Below are 21429 nucleotides of genomic sequence, written 5' to 3'. Positions count from 1 at the left end.
TATAGTTTTATTTAATATTTATGTTTAAGAAATTATAGTTAAGATTAAGAAGACTAAAATTTGACTTTAATTTTAAGATTTGATGTTATAATTTGAAAAGATTTGAGTTTTAAGGGTTGTCTTTAGATTTTTTAGGATTAAAACTATGTTTAGGATTTAGGGGTTCAAATAGCTTTTTTAGCATTAGAAAAATGCTATTATATATCTTTTATAGCATTACTGAAACCGCGAAAATAATGTATTTGGCGCTTGAATATAATTTATCGTTAAGTATTGGCGGAATCTGTGATTTTATCTTCCCGCTCACTTAATTTTTAAAATAACATTAACTAAGTGCTATTTTAGGTTCCACTCTATCATAGCGTTTATCTAACACTATTAGATAATACGGAAAATTTTAAACCATCTACGATAGCAGTTCAGTAAAACGTGCTATAATAATCTGCTATCAATGTAGACTTTTTTTGTAGTGCAATGGCATTATAATAAGGAACCGATCTCATATACTCTGAATCTGTAATCAATTCATCCTTTGTTGCAGTTGCCAATTTAAAATGAACTCCCATTGGCGTTCACTGACTTAGCATTATCCATGTTGTACGTCTTCAATACCTTCTCAAGATAACAAAGCACCATTCTTTTTATCACAAACAATATCAATCCCCAAGATGCTCCTTGCAGCTCCAAGATCCTTTATCTCAAAACGAGTACTCAGCTGCTGCTTTAGATCTTTGATCAGCTTCATGTTCATACACGCCACCAACATATCATCTACATAAAATAAGAGATATATGTAAACCCCTTGTGTGCACTTAACATATACACATTGATCGTGATCACTCCTCATGAAACCAAGTGACATGATCTCTTCATCAAATGCTAATTTGATGTGGAAATTAGCATTTGATGAAGCGAAGTACATTGACGAGGACTTCGCTTCAAGCCATAAATAGATTTCTTGAGCAGACAAACACAATCTTCTCTTCCTTTCACTTTATAACCTTCTGGCTGTTCCATGAAAATTTCTTCATCAAGTTCATCATGAAGAAATGATGATTTTACATCAAGCTGCTCAAGCTCCATGTCTTCATTCACTACAATAGCCATTAGGAACCTGATAGAGACATGCTTCACCACAGGCGAAAATATTTCATTATACCCCTTCCTTTTGAGCATATCCCTTAGCTACTTCTCTTCCCTTAAATCCCAGTTCCTCAACACATGGGATCCATGGTTTCCTTTTATATATCCACCTGCAACCTATGACGTTTCTCCCTTTTGGTCTTCCACCAAAACCCATGTCTCATTCTTATCAAGTGACATGATCTCTTCATCAAATGCTAATTTCCACATCTTTCTATGTGGATCATACATAGCCTCTGCATAGTCTTTAGGTTCAGGTGGATCTCCATCTTCTGCTGTAAGGAAAGCCAAGTGCACATAATCATCAAACTTCTTAGGCGGCTTAGATTTCTTCTTTCTCGGTCTCTAGCCAACATATAATTCTCAAGCTCCGTATCATCATCCTGAACTTCTTTTTCTTCAGGTACTGCTTCAACTTCTTCTGTAGTGTCACCTCTCCACCTGAGTTAATGTTTTCCAGCTCAACATCGAGAAAAGTTGTATTTCTTTCTCGCATACCACCTCCCTTATTCAACAGATCCTTATAGCACTCAGTCTCCTTGAATGTAACATTTCTACTGAAGACACTCTTCTTGTCATCAAGAGACCAGATCTTATACCCTTTAACACCAGATGGATATACAATGAAGATCTCTTTCTTAGCTCTTGGTTGTAGTTTACCTTCATCTGTATGAAAATAGCAAATGCAACCAAACTTCCTCAGATGATCATACTTTGGAACCGTTTTAGACCAAACTTGTTCTGGTATCTTCCCTTGTATTGCACTAGACGACGTTCTGTTGATAAGATAGACAACTGTATTCACAGACTCAGCCCATAAGACCTTTGGTAGACCTGATTCACTTAGCACACTCCTGACACGCTCAAGAATGGTTATGTTCATACGCTCCACCACACCGTTCTGTTGTGGAATGTAAGGTATTGTTATATGCCTTGCAATGCCATGATCTGAACAAAACTTATCAAACTCCTGATTACAGAACTCCAAACCATTATATATCCTCAGCTTTTTGACCTTAAGACCAGACTGATTCTCCACGAGATGCTTCCATTCAACAAACTTCTCATTTGCCTGATCTTTAATCTTGAGAAAATAAACCCAAACCTTCCTGGAACAATCATCCACCAAGCTCAGAAAATAGTGACACTTTCCCAGAGATGCATGAACATTAAGCGACCCCCAAAGATCACAGTGAACATATTCTAGACACTGAGAGCTTGTATGTTGACCAGTTTCATAACTAGCCCGGTGAAACTTTCCAAAGATGCAACTTTCATAGCAATCCAAAGTTGACACACGCTTTCCATCAAGATAGCCTTTCTTGACCATAATATCCAGTCTTTTTTGACTCACATGACCCAGACGACGATGCCACAACTCTGTATTATCCCCTGCTTTTGCCACATTTGCTTCTCCTACACAACTCTTTCTCTGAAGAAAATACAACTTGTTATGCCTCTTCGCTCTTAGAACACTCCTGCTCTCCTTTATGACTTCCAAATAACCATTCTCTGAATTAAAAGTACATCCCAACTCCTCAAACGTACCCAAATATAACAAGTTACGTGAGAATTGAAGTATGTATCTCACGTTCTGTATCAGAACCTATCTTCCATCCGATGTTTGAACTTTGACAGTTCCAACACCCTCAACAGTTGATACAAAATCATTGGCTATTCTCAATGAACCAGATGAACTCTCTTTCAAATTCACAAACCAGTCTTTCCTTGGAGTCATATGAAAGGAGCAACCTGTGTCCAAGATCCAGACTTCCTTAAAGTCAATACCTTCGGAAAGATTAGCTTCAGACACCATGAGAGACTCAACGAACTCAACCCCTGTAACCGTAGACGACTCTCCCTTCTTTTAGGAAAATTTCGGTTTTCCTGATTACTTCTCTTAGGACAATTTCTTTTAAAATGTCTTTCTCCACCGCATATCTACCAAGTGAGAACATTCCGTTTACCGACTTTCTTCTGAACAAACTTGTTCTTCTATATGCATGCTTTTGAGTATTCTTCCCTTTAAAACCATCGTTATTTGAATACAACACCTCTCCCTGAGCCTTGTTGACCTTCCCACTTGATCCAAGCTCCAACTGCTTTGAGTGTATGGAGTTCATGACCTCATCAAGAGTTACTGTCTGCTTTCCATACATCAAAGTATCCCTTAGTTGATCAAACTGTTTTGACAATGACATCAACAAGAGAATCACTTGATCCTCATCAGATATCTCAACCTCAACACTTTCCAGATCAGTGATGATCCTCAAGAACTCGTCAATGTTGTTCTCAAAAACTCATTCATCCTATAACCGTAGAGCCTTTGCTTCAAATACATCTTATTTGGCAGATATCTTGACACGTATTGAGAGTCTAAGATACTATGCATTCCAACTGCAGTCTTCTCCTTGTTAATCTTCCTTAGTATCTTATATGTCACATACATGATGATAGTACTTCGTACCTTCTGCTGCTTCTCAACTAATACTGGATCTACTGCCTTTTCCTTAGATGGATCTGAATCAGATACTTCACCTTTTCCTTTTGTATCCATCAATAACGCTTTTTTCTCTTTACTTCATTCTCCTGACTCGTCAATGCATCTACCAACCCTAGCAAATCCAGATTCGCTAGTAACCTCTCCTTCCACATGTTGTAAACGATAGATCTATCGAACTTCTCCATCTCGATCTTCGCCGAAGACATCGCGATCGATCTCAGCAACAACCACCAGACTGGAACCTGGCTCTGATACTACTTCTTGCGAAATCTATCTCGATAAACTTCGGAATAGAGTTGAATTATGATCGATTTCGTGTGAATGAATATGAGGGTTCGATGCGATGAAATTCAAAAAAGAAAACGTAAAGAACACGAGAGTTTGTTATCCAGTTCGAGCGGAAACCGCGACTCTACGTCTGGCAGAGGTTTCTTTCTCGGAATTCACTAAGAGTATGAGAAAGTAATATACAAACAAACACAATCGTCTCTCACCGGAAAACATCCCGAGAAATATCACTCACTGGAAACTCTCTCTGTTTTCTCTCTCTCACCAGTGACTCAAAGTAATCTATCCAGAGCTCTCTGATCGCAAAGATATAGCGATCACTTGCCACGTCAGTCCGACTCGACCCTGAGTTGACTCACCTATAACAACCTCTAACGGCCTAAACGGCCACTCTCTTTCCTCGTTACAAAAGACACTAGAGACAACGACGTTTTACACTTAACTCATTAGCTTTAAACCGAACTCATAAACCGGATCCTCAAGCTTGGTTTTAAATTCAATCAATAAACCCTCCCCGGTTATCCTAATTGAATCCAACGGCTATATCAACCAACAGACTTCGACACGGTTGTCAACATGTAGTGAAGGATCTGGTTCTTACTATGAACCAAGCGATGGGACCAGTTCAGGAACGTGTGACGCAGATACATGATGCATATGGTAAAGAAATAAAAGTGACCGTTGAGGCTTCAGTGGAGAAGAAAGATTTGATGAGTGAGGGCTGTATGGTTTTACAATAAATATATGTCACTTTATCTATACACACCAACGTTGAGATAGAAACAACCAAAGATCATTTTATCGGTGGGGTTTGGTTTAACTAAACCAATTGTTTCTGCAGAAGGCTTCCACAGAATGCCAAATCAAACCTCTCTTCTGGAGGGTCACCAATGCAGTCGAAAACCGCGTCTGCGTTCACAAAATCTTCATCCGTCGTGTATCTGCACATTCCAAAGAGTGAATGCTCATTTCGTCTTCTGATTGATATGAATATAACAAGAGCGGGCTTTCTGCTGAAACTACTAACCCACTCTTTGTAACTATACAAGTCATTCCCGCAGCTTTTGCAGCTGCTAGTCCGATAGCGCTGTCTTCAACCACAACACATCTGTACACATAAACAGAGCCAAACTATTCACAACATTTTCTACCAACAAAGAAAAACTGACTCATTCTCCTGTAAAGAAAGAAATCATACTTTGAGGGATCAACTCCGAGGGTTTCAGCTGCTAAGTTGTAGATGGCCTGTAAAACAAAAGTTTCTAATGTCTTTAACCAAGATGATGAAGCACACACAAACCATTGTTAGTATATTACCGGGTCAGGCTTCTTTTTGGGGACTACATCTCCTGCAAATATCTTGATCTTCTCTGCTCTTTCTGGTCCAAGCAAGCATGAAACAATAGCAGAAACCTGAAATCAAACCCCGAATGAGAAAGCTGATTCACATTTCTCTTTATACAAAAATAGTTAAATAATGCAGCTCTGGCATTGTCTGTTTTTTAAAAGAAATCAGGACACGATATTGATATCAATATATGCTAAAAAATTATTGTGGCCTTGGAAACTGAAGTAGTAGAACCTGATTGGGTCATACCGCCTTTTCATTTGAAGTGCTGCACACGGCGATTTTTACTCCATTCGTTAGAGCTTGATCAACCAGTCTGCACTGACAAGAATGCTTTGGTTAAGATATAGCCGAAGAACACAGCTGATCAACCCAGAATATATGTATATGATTTACTAGAAATTAACTAGCCTAGAAACGTTCATAGCAGCATGATAATCCTTCAAAATATATATTCATAGTGACTAAGCCAATTTAGATTAATGTTGTAACAAAGACGTTGCATCAAAAGCAAGTGACAGAATCAAGGACGTAGATTAGGACATGCACTGACTTGGCAACACCAGGTCGAAGAGGAAGCAGCTTCTTCTTGATGAGAACCATGAAAAGCTCAGTCTTCTGCTTATGAAGCCCGGCTATGAACGCTTTCCTCTCTGCTTCATCTTTGGGAGTTTCTCAGGCCAACCCACCTTGTTAAAATACGCCGACATCCGACACAAAGCCATTACTCAAATTTCATTCGGACAGGACTAAACTGAAACTTCATCAAGATAGATACCTTTCTTTCCCACCACCGATTTTCAGTAGCTCTCTGTACAAATCAACATCCCATGTAACACCCAAATCTCTCTGCGAGAATTACTAGAACTCAATATTGTAAATCACCAAGAAATAAAAAAAAATAAGGGAGAAAAGTGACCTCTTTGAAAGTGTCGTTGAAGGAGATCATGTGACCATCCTTCTCCGTATCGACAAGCACTCCATAGCAGTCGAAGAGAAGAGCATATGGGAGATTCGCCGGAGAAGATGAAGCAGATCAAATGATTCCCCCGGAACGAGATGCTCTCTGTATTATTCTATGTTTTGCTTTGAGGCACTTCCCCAGGAATCGCGACTTAGACGGAGAAGGTGTCGCGTTAAAGGCACGCGCCGCATTAGGGATGAAAGATGCGGCTGATAGCTTAGGTTGAGTTGAAGAAGAAGAAGAAGAAGAAGATGGTGAAGGAGATAATTTCAGAGTCGCCATTGTTTGAGTCTCTCTCTCTTTATCAATTTTTCTATATCCGTCTGCAGGGAATTATAACGGTCGGAGATGTCTTTAACTCTATCCGGTCTCGCGCTAACGACCACATGATATAACCACCTGGTTCTGGTCGGGTTAGGGTAGGGTACTTTCCTAATCAAAAACCGGGTTTGATCTTTTTTGGTTCTACAATTTTGTGCAGAAAACATCTCGATGAAGCTGGTAGGTAATCAATTTTTTTTTATCGAAAGCTAATATCAAAATGGTAAATTAGGATATACCTGTTATAGAAGACAAAATTAACAGGACATCTCAATCATCTTGTTTACAACAACTATAGACAAACTTGCTATAATCAGTACGACCAATCTAGAAACGCCATCAAGCTCATCTTGTATCTCACATGTATTTCACGGACTCACACTATTCTGAACAGGTCCGATTGTGATTTTAACTTTGTTGGCTTTAGAGGATTTATAGTTTAATTCTAAAGATTTTAAAGTTTGTGTTTTACCGATCAGACTTTAAGATTTCTAAAGTTCTAAAAGCTTTCCTAAAAAATTTCAAAGACAAAATAACTAATTTTACTCTTAACTGACTTGTTTTTTTTTTCAAAGACACAAATTTAGGCTTTTAACAATTTCTAGAGCCATTTTAATTTTTTAAAAGCCAAAAGTTTTAACATCTAAGGGCAAGATTATCGGTGTCCTTAGAGGGATATCTTAGCAATTAAACACTCATAATTAAATGAAAAATAACCAATAAAAACAAGGACGCCTCTTAATTAAGAAGTTTTCGGTGTGGTCCTTACGAGCCACGTGTAGGTCTGAGATTCACTTCGAAAACAAATAGGTTCTCTCTCGAAGGCGATTCTAGCGGCGACGATTCGAGCGGCTCTCTCGACGGCGGTTCTCTCTCGACGCCACATCTCTCTGGACGGCGCTTCTCTCTCAACGGTTCTCTTCTCGTTGATTTTGATCGCAGTCCAGAGGATCTGTTGTTTCATCCACAGCTTTTTCTGCGATTCAAAGGTGAATAATCTACCTGTTTTGCTGAAGTTAATAACTTCATCGGGAGTATCTTCGATCCTGACAGCAAAGGCCGCATGAAAAAGCTCAAGGAAATGGATCCTATAAATTTCGAAACTGTGAGTTACAACATGCTTGTTTGCCTTTTGGTTATATGATGTGTGGGACTGTGATACATCCATAATTTAGGTGATTTTTATCTTTATAGTAAGCCTGTCACATAGCTGAATCTAATAGTAACGGCTGCATTCTGTAGATTTTGTTTCATAAACAAAGTTTGCTTGGTAGTACCCTGATTCTGTGGAGATGTTGGCCAAATAAACAATCTTGGTTCAGTATTTTCTTGTTTAAGTTTCCTGGTGCATATACGTAGCTGCCAGTTGATTGTTATTGGCAGGTACTGATATTGATGAGAAACCTCACAGTGAATATGTCAAATCCTGATTTCGAACCTTCTGTAAGTGTTAAATTTATCATAACTTCCATGCTTGTTAGAAATAAGTCTCCTTCGCTCTTGTTGTGTGTTACTTCTTTAAGCATTCTGGTGATTAGAATGAGGATTGTTGTGCTTTCTAAGACGTATATTACACACACTGAAACAGATGTATCTAACCTTGATATAGTCTGATGTTGCAGAGGAAGGTTCAGAACACTTAAGCTCTTAGCTCTTGTATGGGATCTTTGGCCAAGAACCAAACAAGTGATATATCTTTCTTGATGGGCTTCTTGCTCACAACAACGTAACTGTGTATATCAACTGATATATATATATATATATATATTTATTTGTTCATGCGTTTTGTAATTTGTAGTTTTCTTTATTGGTTATTTTTTTGTCATATATTGAAACCAAAGACAATGTATCAGCTAGCAAATGCCACTAAATTCATAAAGAGACACATGAGTCTGTTTGTATCTTATTAAAAATCCTACCAATAATCAACTCTTTTGTGATTGTCCTTAACTTTGTCTCTTACCAACCAAAAATTATTTAAATAAGCTAGGGACTCAAAACTAAGGACAATCAATAATGTTGCTCTAACCTAAAATTAAAAGTCTCAACAGTAAAAGTGTTGAAAGTCAAAAACAATCGGACTCAACATCTGCCCCATGTACCTGCAATTCTATTCTTATGAAAAATTGTTTTTAGTATGACCAAACGTCCGTAATGTATCAACGCATACAAAACATTTGACTGGTCTACTGGTAATGGAACTCTAACTAACCTGAATCTATGGCTCACGAACCATTCCCTGAACATGATGCCCTGCGTAGCTAGGCTCCTGATTATTTCTCCAGACTTCCTAATCCCATTGACACATCTCTTTAGAATCATGTGGATCTTTAAAGTAGCTGAATCTAACAATTGCGTTTATCCTCACATTCATTGAGCCAAACTTAGTGAAACAGTAGACACTGGACCTAAGAACTTCTCCATTATATTTGTCTGATGAATAAACGAAGGGGAAGTTGGAGCTCTTATGAAAATAGAACGGCGACGCAAACGGGATCACACTGGAAGTAGCCTCCAGAAAAAACCTTAGTGTTTTATTTCATCTTTGTGTTTTGGATCTTCTCGCGCATAACCATTGCCTTGATGTCTGGAGATAATCTTCTACATTCATTGTGACATGCCATCTTCAGACTCCTGCAGCAATCTATCATTTAGCAAAAATGCAGAAATATTATTGTTATTGTAAATTTGAGTTTGGGTAAGCAGAAAGCGACCTGTATAATAATGGAGTGCGGAGGTGGCATATGGATTTTGAGACCATCCTCTCTTTATACAGATATCCGAAAATGCAACATTGGAAACCAATACAAACCAATATATACTCGTATATATACTCACAGATGCTAGTGTTTCATATAGTATAGTTGATGCTTTTCTTTCCACCTTGGGAACAAACTTGTTCCCAGTAGCTGAAAGGGTCTCTCATCTCATAATTTGTCACCAATAAACACTTTCGACTTTGAAACATATCCATGGGAATTTACTCATCCTTTGAATCAAAGTCAGCAAGAACATAGAAAAAAAGATTGGCTTCAATACCTATCACAAATTATAGTACCAAAACCTTGGCTCAAGAATTGGAAATCAATACTTAAAATAAAAGATCATGATCGGAACTCACCAGAGTTAAGTTGCCATCCATAGGATCAGGGGTCTTGTAGCGAAGCAGATAGACAGTGGTGGTTTTGCACTGATGAGAGATCTAAAATTCTTGCTCGAATATGAGATCAAGAGAAATTGGAGGAATCTTCTTAGAGAGGTTTTCTTCGCCTCACCAAGGGTAACCTGAGACAGAACACGCCACAACAATCAACACTTTAAGAATCTTTCAAGAAAACACGTTGGTATTGATACAGACCTGAGCGACATAGAACATATACCCATCTTCTTGTTTGACATTGTTGATGGGCTTTCCATGCTTAATCTCAGTACCTACATAAGAAAATATGTTAAAACAAAAGCTCACAGAAGATAATGTTTTGGAACTGAACACACTATTAAGTATTCACTTATGACCAAACCAAAAGTCCAGTTTTAACACAAGACAATGCTTATAGAGAGGTTTCAATACAGACTAAAGCAATACATGCATAAGCAATAAGAACAAATAAGCTCGTGTAAACCTACATTTAAATCTCAAGGCGAAAAGATTTATGAAACGATATTCATGACGGAAAAACAACATGATGGAAACGGTCAGTAGAAGAGGCCACACTGATGTTGAATAGAAGTTATAAAGGGTTACTTTCATAAAGACATCCCAAAACTCCATAGGTGGCCGCTTGAAGATGAAGAAGAGTTAGGGTTTAAGAATTGTTTGCCGTATTTATTAGATTTTATTTTAGTTTTAATATATATTGACATCATATAAAATAGAATTAATATCATGTTTTCATTATTAAGTCACAACACATTCAATAGGTACAAAAAAAATGTATGTCATGGTAAATTTCAAATATAACTCTAAATTAATGTTAACTAGAATTTGATCCACACAACCGTGCAGATTTTCTTTTACATTTTTCAATAGATTAAATTTTAGAATAAGCTATTTATTTAAACAAAATGTTTGCGAATGGCTATGTTTTTAATTTTTATATGGTATCATTTTCTCATATCGGTAGTATAAGTTTAAGCAAATTTTTAGCATCATATCTCATTTGTCATTTGATAATTTTTCTTTGTAAAATAATTGTAAACAACCGTGCAGATTTTCTTTTACACTTTTCAATAGATTAAATTTTAGAATAAGCTATTTATTTAAACAAAATGTTTGAGAATGGCTATGTTTTTAATTTTTATATGGTATCATTTTCTCATATCGGTAGTATAAGTTTAAGCAAATTTTTAGCATCATATCTCATTTGTCATTTGATATTTTTTCTTTGTAAAATAATTGTAAAAGTATTTTCAAAAATTAATCAGTTTAACTTGTTATTATCATTGAATATAATTAATTTTTCATAATTTTAATATTCGTTTACATAAATGCTAAATTAATTTTAATATCTAATCATATTTTAGAATACTTAGAATTTAAATTGTTAATTATCAGAATTTTCTTTTGAAAAGCTTCTAAAATGTTTTTTCGAAGATTTTTTTAGATTTTTTAAAACAATACTCAGCTGCATTTCGACGGGAAAATATATATTCTATTTTAATGTAAAATGTAAAAATACAATAACAGAAAAATCTCACAGTCCAAAATATACAAATTGGTATAATATTTTATATTTGAAAAACTCTTCTCTACATGCTGACAATTATATATATATATATATCATTATTGTAAAATTATATTTTTCTATGGAAAGAAACAAAAAAAGTTTATCATATAACCTAGAAATTAAGGAAATTGCCAAAATATCACATTTGTAATACCATTTTTCAGGTTTACTTAACCATTTTTACTATCACTTAAAAAAAAACATTTATAACTCTAAGATTAATTAATCTAAACTTAGGGTTTAGAGTTGAGAGATGTGGTAAGATTTTAGGAAAGTAGAGTTTAGGGTTCTAATATGGTTATAAGTGTCTAATTACCTTTTTAAAAGTGATGGTAAATGTGGTTAATATTAATGTAAACATGAAAAATAGTGTTAAGAATGTGAAGTTTAGGAAATTTCTCATTAAAGTTCCTACTATCTCCTCTTTCGGATTCCAAAAATATATATTATTATAACTAGCATGACAACTTTCATCTTACTCATCTTTCCATGGGGTGATTTTCTCACCCGCTATTCCGAAGAATTCAAACAACGATGGCAAACTGCCAGATGCAGCTTCCCGATTTGAAGAGTAGACAGACTGTTTATCACACGACTTTTTCAATTTTGGAAAGCATGTAACATGAAAAAGGCGGTGAGTTCATAAGCGTGAATATGTTTTAATATTCACAGTGTTGAAAAGGTAATTTTTGTTATATTTATTTTCTATAATAGTTTCCACTGGTTTTTTTTTTAATTTCTCACGCTTCTAAATTCCTCCTTGATCTTCAAGCAAGAGGGAGTAATATCTCCACTATATATCTGACATCTCTCTCCGGCGTGGCCTAAGTTTAGGTCTTTGACAAAGCTTCCCTGCATATAAGTTGATTTGAGTTTATGAACATCCATACAAGGTGTTTTGAAGTTCCCCGCGTTCATCTTAGGCAGCGACGGTTAAAACTCAGTTCCCCGCGTACATTGGAACTGACGATCTTTCCTCTTCGTAGCACATGTATCAATGCATGGTAATTGGTGGTTCATCTTTTTCTTGATAAGTGACTAACGATGTGTCTGTTGAGTTTAAACGTGTCTTGGGTTTAGTGAATGCCTTTGTAAGCAGGGGCAAACCCAAATTTTTTCTTATGTGGGGTCAAAATAAATATAAAATAATTACAGAGGGGAGTAGAACTCAGATTTGGGGGTTCACTCAAACTTTTTTCAACCAAATTGCCAGTCAACTAATAAAAATAGCTTATAAAATCTGAGTTATATTATTTTTGTGGTGTTAAGTGACCCCACCATCCAACACATTCGCCCTGTTTGTAAACCTTTAATGGTCTTTTAAACATTAAGAAAATGTTTGGCCGACCAAAAGAAAACAAATTCCTCTACCATATCATAGTCAAAGCTTCTCCATAGCTCCGTCAGCATCCACCAGCAGCTGATCATGTTCAATACTTGACCTGGCTTCTCCTTTACATAAAGAAACTCTAATGCTTCAAAATATTAATATTAACGGCATGGACAAGAAATTATAAAAACTGAATGACGAACTGTGTGCAAGAGGGGTGAAGGTTGATATCAGTTGTCAGAGGTTGACTTGGGCGCTAGTGGGGTTCCCTTTTCCACCAAGGGATTTTGAGAAGAGAGTTTTAATGACAAAATTTGATTATCTTTTGAATGTATGGAAAAACAGAGATGTTCCAGAGGAAGTCACTAGTATTTTTCCATGTGTATTGTGGATATTCTGGAAGAACAAAAACTCTTTTCTTTTCAAAAAAAGGTGTATGAGGCTGAGAACACTGCGCTAAACTTCAGGAAGATGCTAGACAGTGGTTTGAAGTACATAAGCCTATCTTGGATGACCAGGAGAATCGGAAGAGAAGAGTAAATGGAAATTGTAATTGGTGTCCAACTGTTGGAGAGTTTCTCAAGTGTAATGTTGGTGTTTCTTGGTCAAGAGGGAAGGACATGGCTGGGAGGGCTTGGACTGTGAGGAACAATGTGGGAGAGGTGATCATGCATAGAAGGAGAGCTTTTACTAGGGTTAAATCTATAATTGAAGCTAAGAATATTGCTCTGATCTGGACCATAGGGAGCATGATTTCCCACAGGTTGGCTCCAGTCGTTTTTGAAACTGAAGATGCAGAACTGCTTGCAGTGAAGAGACCAAGTGCGTGCCATCTTACCAAGATTATGATGTGGAGATTAGAACTGGGCTGAGTAATCTACCTGAGTGGGAATTGGAGGTGGTGTCAAGAAACTCTAATAAAATTACTTTCCTGATCGCAAGAAGCAGCACCATGGATATGCGGCTGCAATCATATGTTGCACGGGGTGAGCCCTTTTGGTTGAGTGGTTTAATTTGCCATTGTTTTGGATTTGTAATCTTGGGATGTTGCAGTTTTTCCACATCAAATATATGCATTTTCAGAGAAGAAAAACAGAAGTATGGAAGTCAATTGGGCTGTCGATGTCCAAATAAGTTTATCCAAAATGTACAATCTCGTTTTGGGACAATGGTCTAAGCCTTAAAAGAATCACATCCAAATAAGACTATAATCAAGTAGGATGTCCGCCGTGGGTAAAAAAATAAAATTTTATGATTTAACCGAAACGTAATTCCGCAGTTTAAATAAAAAATAACTTTACAGATTTGGAAAATCATTTTAGGTTGGCGGAAAATTATGTATATGATTTTGATGGAAAAATATTTAGCAATTTGACAGGAAATATGGTTTTGCGGTTTCAATAAGAAAATTTATTTTAAATTTTCAGTTGAAAATGTAATTTTGATGTTTTGGCCGGAAAACATGATTTTTTTTCGTTTCGGCGGGAAACAAGATTTTACAGTTTTGACAGAAAATAATTTTGCATTTTTGGTGGAAAAACGTGAATTTGCGGTGATTTTACAGTTATGGCTGAAAAACTTAATTTTACCGTTTTGTCAGACAACATGATTTTGAGCTTTTGGTGGAAAACATGATTTTGAAGTTTTGATGGAAAAAATTTTATTTTAGGATTTGACAGGAAAATATGATTTTGCAGATATGTGGAAAAATGTGAGTGTTGATTTGTCGGGAAATGTGATTTTGGGTATTTGACAAGAAAATGTGATTTTGTGGGTTTGATGTGAAAATATGATTTTTCGGTTTTAGCAAAGAAATATGATTTAAAGATTTTGAGGAAAACTATGATTTCACAGATTTAACAAGAAAATGTGATTTTTTGGTTTTTGCAGAAAACATGATTTTAAGGTTTTGAGAAAGAATAAAATCTTGTAGTTTTAGCAATAAAATACAATTTTGGAATTTTGTTGAAAAATAAGATTTGGAATAAATTGGAATAAATTATTTTTCCAAATCAATTTGACATTGGGCTACCCAATCAATGAGTATGTGGTCCAATTTATTCAAACATATCTTTTTGGAGGACAAAGTTGAATTTATCAATTTAAACTTACGTCCAAATGAACATTTCCATAAATACTCTTTGATAATTTGGATCGTTTTATCAATGGACAGAACACCCAACATTGACGAAAGCAAGAGGCAGTTTAAAAGAGCCAAAACATTGCTTTTCAATTTTTTTTAATATTTTGTACTGGAAAACATAGGGTGTATTGAATTAATGATTTTAAGAGATTTTAGAGTGTTTTAATTTTGATAAGTTTTAAAGTGATTTGAGTGATTTTAGAAAAAAAAGTTTAAAAATAAAAAATAAAATTTATAGGTGATTTGATAAGATATCTTCTGAAAATTTTAGAATTTTTTAGGTGATTTGAAATGATAATATTCAACTTGTTAAGCAAAGCAATCCTCAAATACGAAGCTCTATAAAATTCATAAGTATGTGTAGTTTAGCCAATGGTTTCTGCAATGATAATCCTTTTGGCTGTGGTTTCCAATCAGGTAAACAGATGGAATACCCTCGAAAAGGCCAGAAGCTTCAAGCCTAAAGCCAAGAGAGACAAAACCAAAGCAGATTGATATCATCGAACCCAAAAAGGAACATGCACGATCCAATAACTGAGTAGAACCACCACCACAAAGGACTGCCAAAGAATCTAAATAACTGCACACGACCATTCCTTTGATCATGAGCAAGCATAAACCGAACAAAGCGAGACTGGAATCCAAGGATCAAGCACATGTAGCCATAGAAATGCCACTGGTGAAGCTAATTCAAAGAGGAGGTCATGTGATTCCGAAACTAGATCCGCAACAGTCACTAAGCTCAGGGTCAAATACCTTATAAAAAAAATTGTACACGAAATCAAAAGCTATAGATGACTCTGACGGGCGGTGCCGATGTTGCAACCACCGCCTGATCTAACAACCGGAAACGTTCTGAGAGTTTTCAGAGACCGATGATGAGAGAAGTGAGAGCTTGAGATGTTATGCATAATATATTAATTAATTTGCTTTCAAGTATCTTCGAATACCATCTATGGAGATGTTATTCTTCAAGAACTATTTTTAACTAAAATTGAACGTGAAATCTCCTAAAATCTGTATCACAAATCTTTTTTTGCTAAATATTGTTTTCAATTGAATTACAGTGGATTTGATATAGTTTTTACAAATGGTTAATTGAATAACAGGTGATTGTAAGTGAATTTAAATGATTTTGCACAAATCACACATTGAATAACACTTGATTTTGAAAGAGTTTTTAAAATCATTGAACTGATTGAATAACATGAGATTTAATCAAAATTTCAAAATCTCCTAAAACCCTTAATTCAATACACCCCTCATAATGTATGGAATTTTCAATGAAGATTGAGACAATTCCTATAATAGAACTTGAAAAAGTTTTATCTTAATAGTTGTTTCGAGGCATTGAAATCCTCTTAACGCAGCCATGTAGACCTGTTATTGAATTATATGGTGCTTTATAAAATGTGAAATTAAAGGCCAAAAAAGAAATTAAAGGCCAAATGCTAAATGTTTTTGGTAGGGATGGCGATGATAAAATATTTACTATAGCGCAAGTAGTAATGTAGGATAATCCTTTAGTTGTGGGTTTCATAACTTCCAAATATGATGTGGGATTTGAAGATGGAGCGGACATTACAATCATCTCATAGAGACACAAGGTGATTCTTAATTCTGCAATCTGCTTTTTCTTTTTCTTTTGTAACATCTCCAATCTGCTTTCTAATTGCTTTTACAATCTGTTTTCAACGTCAACGTTAACGTTCAGCATCTTTAAAACGAACAACAATCTGTGGCCACAGACGCAGCTTTAGCCGCACAAACGCAGCCTCGGGCGCACCCGTAGCTACATGAAGCTGCGTCTGCCAAACAAGCAAGGTTAATTTTAGTTATTGCCTACTTTCTGTGAAAAGATTATGTAAATCATGTTGAGCTTCCTACAGCTGAACATCGAATGTGGGCTAGACAAAATTTGAAAAATTAGAAGAATATAAACAAAGGCAGAATTTAAATATATATTTAGAAATTATCATGGAATTAGACATCTATAATTTTATGGATAATTTAAAAGCACTAAGGTGGTCTATTGGACTAACAAGTAACAACATGGTTTTGGACCTTCTTCGAGCTTGTATTATGTTGAATGACAACCTAAGCAACTTGTTAGAGACATTCACAAAAATGTTAAGAGAGTCTAGGAAGAAGCCCTTCTTCACATGTTTATAAGTACAAATTTGACTAGATTTATCTGTTAAAAGAATATCTCATACTGTTTTAAAAGTTTTCATAGATTTTAATGAAAAAAACTCATTTATGCTTTTTATTTATTTATCACTTCTAAAAATTTACCAATTTATGAGTCATTCTTGGGTTCACCCCCTAGGGTGAACCTCTAGGTTCACCAACCAATAGGATTTCATTATTTTAAATTTGATATCTTTTAAAAAATGAAACAAAATATTCTCAAATTATATTATGTTTTTAAAATAAAAAAGTAAAAAAAATAATAGTTACAGAAAAAAAATTTAAAAAAAAAATATTTTTAATGTTCTCAACAAAACACTAAACCCTAAATCCTAATCGCTAAACCCTAAATCCTAAACCCTAAACCCGTGGATAAACACTAAACCCTTGGGTAAACCCTAAACCCTTGGGTAAACCCTAAACCCTTGGATAAATCCTAAACTCTAAATAAAAAACACTAAAACCCTAAACCCTAAACGCTTGAATGTTTTAGTGTATAGTGATTTTGATTTAGAGTTTAGGATTTATCCTAGAGTTTAGGATTTATCCTAGAATTTAGGGTTTATCCAAGGGTTTAGGGTTTAGGATTAAGGGTTTAGGGATTATAATTTAGGGTTTAATGTTATGCTGACGACGTAAAATATTTTTTTTTGTAATTATTACTATTTTTTTTTTACTTTTAATTTTAAAAACATAATATAATTTGACAATATTCTGTTTCCTTTTTCAAAAGATATCAAATATAAAATAAAACAATCCTATTGGTTGCCTAGGGGTGGACCTAAGAATAAATCATTATAAATAGTTGGGAAATTAAATGTTTATTTTCTCAACTAAAACACAAAATTTGAGGACTTTGATGGTTGAGTATTCCAAGTTCCTATCCTTATTACTAATTAGACAACTCGTGATGGAAAAGTGGAATGTTACGTACGTGTCCATATTTCTTTACTTTTCTGCAGGTTTACCAATTTTGCAAAAGAAAGTGTACTAAAATCCAATTAAGAGTTACAATGAATTCATCTATTTGTAAAAGACAAAAGATCACAAAGAGGCAAGTTGAAGCCTACACATCACCAAACTATTCCACTCTTGTTCGGTTATCAAACTATTTCTCTTGTTATTATAGTGGAAAAATTTTCCAAGAAAAAAGATTGAGAGAAGAATGTGTAGAGAAGGAAGAGATAAGAAGAACAAATCTGAAGCTTCTACAAGATCTCACACTCAAGCAAGATCTTCTTCTGGTGATAAAAATCTTACTTTCATCTTTATTAAGTTTTTGTTAATATTTGATCTCACTTGTGAAATAAAATCTGAGACTCTATCACTTACTCTGCATTTTGAAGTAGATATTATAATCTTTGTTAAACTAGAATATTTCTTTTTGTCTTTCATTCACATGGAAAATCTGTGAAAATGCATCCAATAATGTTCACATAAAAAGCAACTCAATAATTGTCTATCCAAGTTAACTTATTAGCCAAGAAACAAGTTTTTAGGTCATACTATGCATTCCAAAATTGTGAAATGTTATTAAAAATTCTTGGTTCCTCTATAATGCAGACATCTTCAAGACCATTCTCCTGGTAGTTATAGTCGGATCTTTGGCATGGTTTTATAAAGCAATCCAACCACCAACCCCGAGAACTATAGGCTCTACCAGCGGAGCCGCCGTGACATGGCCTAGGATCAAACTGAGAGACGGAAGACACTTGGCTTACAAGGAATTCGGATTCCCTAGAGATGAAGCCAAGTTCAAGATCATATACATCCACGGGTTTGATTCTTGTATGCTCGATTCGCCTTTCCCTCAGTTCTTATCTCAGGTAAAATCCCTTATCCTCCATTGGTTGATTCTTTGATGAAATGTGAAAACATCAAAGCTTCTGTCTTTGGGTAAGGTAATGAGTTATAAAAAATGTATATTTGTGAATAACTTTAGGCTCTTGTGGAGGAGTTGAGGATATACACTGTGTCTTTTGACCGTCCTGGTTATGGAGAGAGTGATCCTGACCCGAATCGATCACCAAGAAGCATAGCATTGGATATAGAAGAGCTGGCTGATGGGTTGGGACTAGGACCTAACTTCTATGTGGTTGGTCTCTCCATGGGTGGTGAAATCACATGGACATGCCTTAAGTACATTCCTCACAGGTACTTTAGTCAAGACTGTCTTGTGTCTGATTACATTTATGACATGTGTTTGAAGGGTGGTTTTCTTTCGTTAACAGGTTAGCAGGAGCGGCGCTTTTAGGACCGGTGATTAACTACTGGTGGAGAAACTTACCGAGAGACATAACAAGAGAAGCTTTCTCTTCAACGTCTCCTGCAGATCAGTGGGCTCTTAGAGTGGCTCACCATGCTCCTTGGCTTACATATTGGTGGAACACTCAGAAATGGTTCCCATTCTCCAATGTGATTTCTGGTAACCCGGTTATTTTCTCCCGTCAGGACATGGAGGTCGTGTCTAAGCTCGGAGGCTTCAGACCAAATCTGGTACAAGGAACATATACAAAATCTTGGTGTGGTTTGGTACATACTGCAACACTTTTGAGAAGATGATTTTGATTCAAAATGATGTGTGTTTTTTTTGGTTCAGGCATACATAAGACAACAGGGTGAATACGAAAGCATACACAGAGATTTGAAAGTTGGATTTTCAAGCTGGGAGTTTGATCCGTTAGACCTTGAAGATCCATTCCCTAACAACAATGGTTCGGTTCACCTATGGCATGGCGATGAGGATAGGTTTGTGCCAGTGAAGCTTCAGCGCTACATCGCATCAAAGCTTCCATGGATTCATTACCATGAACTCTCTGGATCAGGACATTTGTTACCTTATGTGGAAGGTTTGACTGATAAGATCACCAAGTCACTTCTAGTTGGGGAGGAAGAGGTACCTGAGAGTAGAGAAGCTTCTGCTTGAGTCACTGTGGGTTTATATCTTCTAAGGTTAAGCAAATTGCTTCTACTTATATTTTCTGAATCTCAGACTCAGTAAGATACTTTCTGCATGTAATTTTCTACAAGTAAAATAAGTAAAAAAGAACACCTTAACAATACAAACATCCCATTCTTGAATCAACTCCACAATACATATCTACGTATACCATAATAGACAGAGATACGCAGAATCAGGTCAGGAATCTGGAGCAGGACAGCCACAACCGTTGTGTACTAGCCATTTAGCATTAGGAATGTCCAAAGACAAGTCATCAAGGCTCTCTTTGACACGACCAAACCCTTTAGTCATTTGGTTAGTTGTAATAATCCCTTGAGCAAAACACTCCTCCAAGAGATTTAGCATCCCATCCTTCTTCCTCTCCATGGCTATCACCAAAGCTCTCGTGGTTGAAAAACGGCATCCCTAGATCACGTATGCACTGAGGACACTACTCCTCCTGTTTCGTATTCTTCCAGAAGTTTCCAGATCTTGTCTTTAGCATCTTCCACCGCCCAGCCGGTTCCTCCACCCCAGCTTCTCAGGAGCCTCTTTCCTGCGTGTCTAGCGGTTTCGCTTCCGGTTGACTTTGGAGGTAAGCTGCTTGAGATCTCTTCCAGGTTAAGCGGAGCCACGACATGGTGCGTCTGATGCGTCTAAGATGTCTAACGCTGTGTCTTCTGCGAGCAAGATGAATCCGTTTATGAAATCTCCTGTTGAGAACATCTCCATGAGCTTCTTTAGGAACACTGAGTTATATTCAGGTGATCCTAAGTCTTCAAGACTTGGGATGAGAGCTCAGGGATGTCATCCGAGAGGAAGTACTCTTGTAACGTCTTAGCTTTTCATCAAGACTCTCTTCTACATGGGAGAAGCCTTTAGCCATTTGAGTCGAACTGATGAGACCTTCCTCGGCAGCTTCTTTCAACAGTTTTAGCATCAAGGGTTGGAGACTCCATGGCTTGAACCAAAGACCTCTTCACGACCTCGTGATGGAAAAAAGAGCCGCTTAGCTCTCTGATGCACCTACAAGCTGCACGAGTGTCACCGTTCTCCACGTATTCCTAAACATTTCTGTTTTTCTGTTTTTTTTTTTCTTTCAACCGTAACGAGAGTGCTCCCACCCCATCTGTTCTCCACAAGCTCCGCGTGGTGAGGAGCCCAGAGATAGCTCTTCTCCACAGTTAAGATAACTTGAAACCCTTCAGAGGATTCAGGTAGAGTCTTGTTTGCTCTAGCTAGAAAAACAGGAGGAAGGATTTCATCTACGATGGCTCGGGCAATAAACAAAGCAAGGAGATCAGGTATGTGCAGAGCAAGATCACCGACCGACTCAATAAATCTTATAAACCCAACCCTGATTTGATCAGGTGAAACAACATCAGCATACAACCTAGAAGCCTTCTCTTTCTCCTTCTCCTTCTCCTTATGGTTCCTGTCCATGGCAATGGAAACAAGTCGCTTGACAAAGTAAGGATGGTACTCGCTCAGACCAATTTCTCTGAGGTCTTACGCCACATCCCCAGAACTA

General features: G+C 36.3%; 2 protein-coding genes and 1 pseudogene across 2 annotated transcripts; 1 reads left to right on the top strand and 2 right to left on the bottom strand.

Moving 5' to 3' along the window:
- Positions 1 to 4625: 4625 nt before the first annotated feature.
- On the bottom strand, positions 4626 to 6803 carry LOC106347620 (CBBY-like protein). Its single transcript, XM_048734872.1, is given in 9 exon segments — positions 4626 to 4875; positions 4962 to 5042; positions 5133 to 5179; positions 5252 to 5347; positions 5532 to 5598; positions 5836 to 5953; positions 5956 to 5995; positions 6063 to 6131; positions 6202 to 6803. Coding segments are annotated over 9 exon segments (966 nt in total). The 5' UTR covers positions 6529 to 6803; the 3' UTR covers positions 4626 to 4754.
- An 11173-nt stretch (positions 6804 to 17976) lies between these two features.
- On the top strand, positions 17977 to 20023 carry BNAC03G53130D. Its single transcript, XM_013787191.3, has 5 exons — positions 17977 to 18201; positions 18521 to 18783; positions 18900 to 19111; positions 19189 to 19453; positions 19557 to 20023. Exons 1-5 carry the CDS (start codon positions 18123 to 18125, stop codon positions 19881 to 19883), a joined length of 1146 nt encoding a protein of 381 aa, XP_013642645.2. The 5' UTR covers positions 17977 to 18122; the 3' UTR covers positions 19884 to 20023.
- Positions 19993 to 21341, bottom strand: LOC125609961 (annotated as a pseudogene).
- Between the last annotated feature and the right edge of the window lie 88 nt (positions 21342 to 21429).

This window comes from Brassica napus, chromosome A6 (genome assembly GCF_020379485.1).
Source record: "Brassica napus cultivar Da-Ae chromosome A6, Da-Ae, whole genome shotgun sequence".
NCBI lineage: Eukaryota > Viridiplantae > Streptophyta > Magnoliopsida > Brassicales > Brassicaceae > Brassica > Brassica napus.
This window is presented reverse-complemented; position numbering and strand designations above follow the sequence as displayed.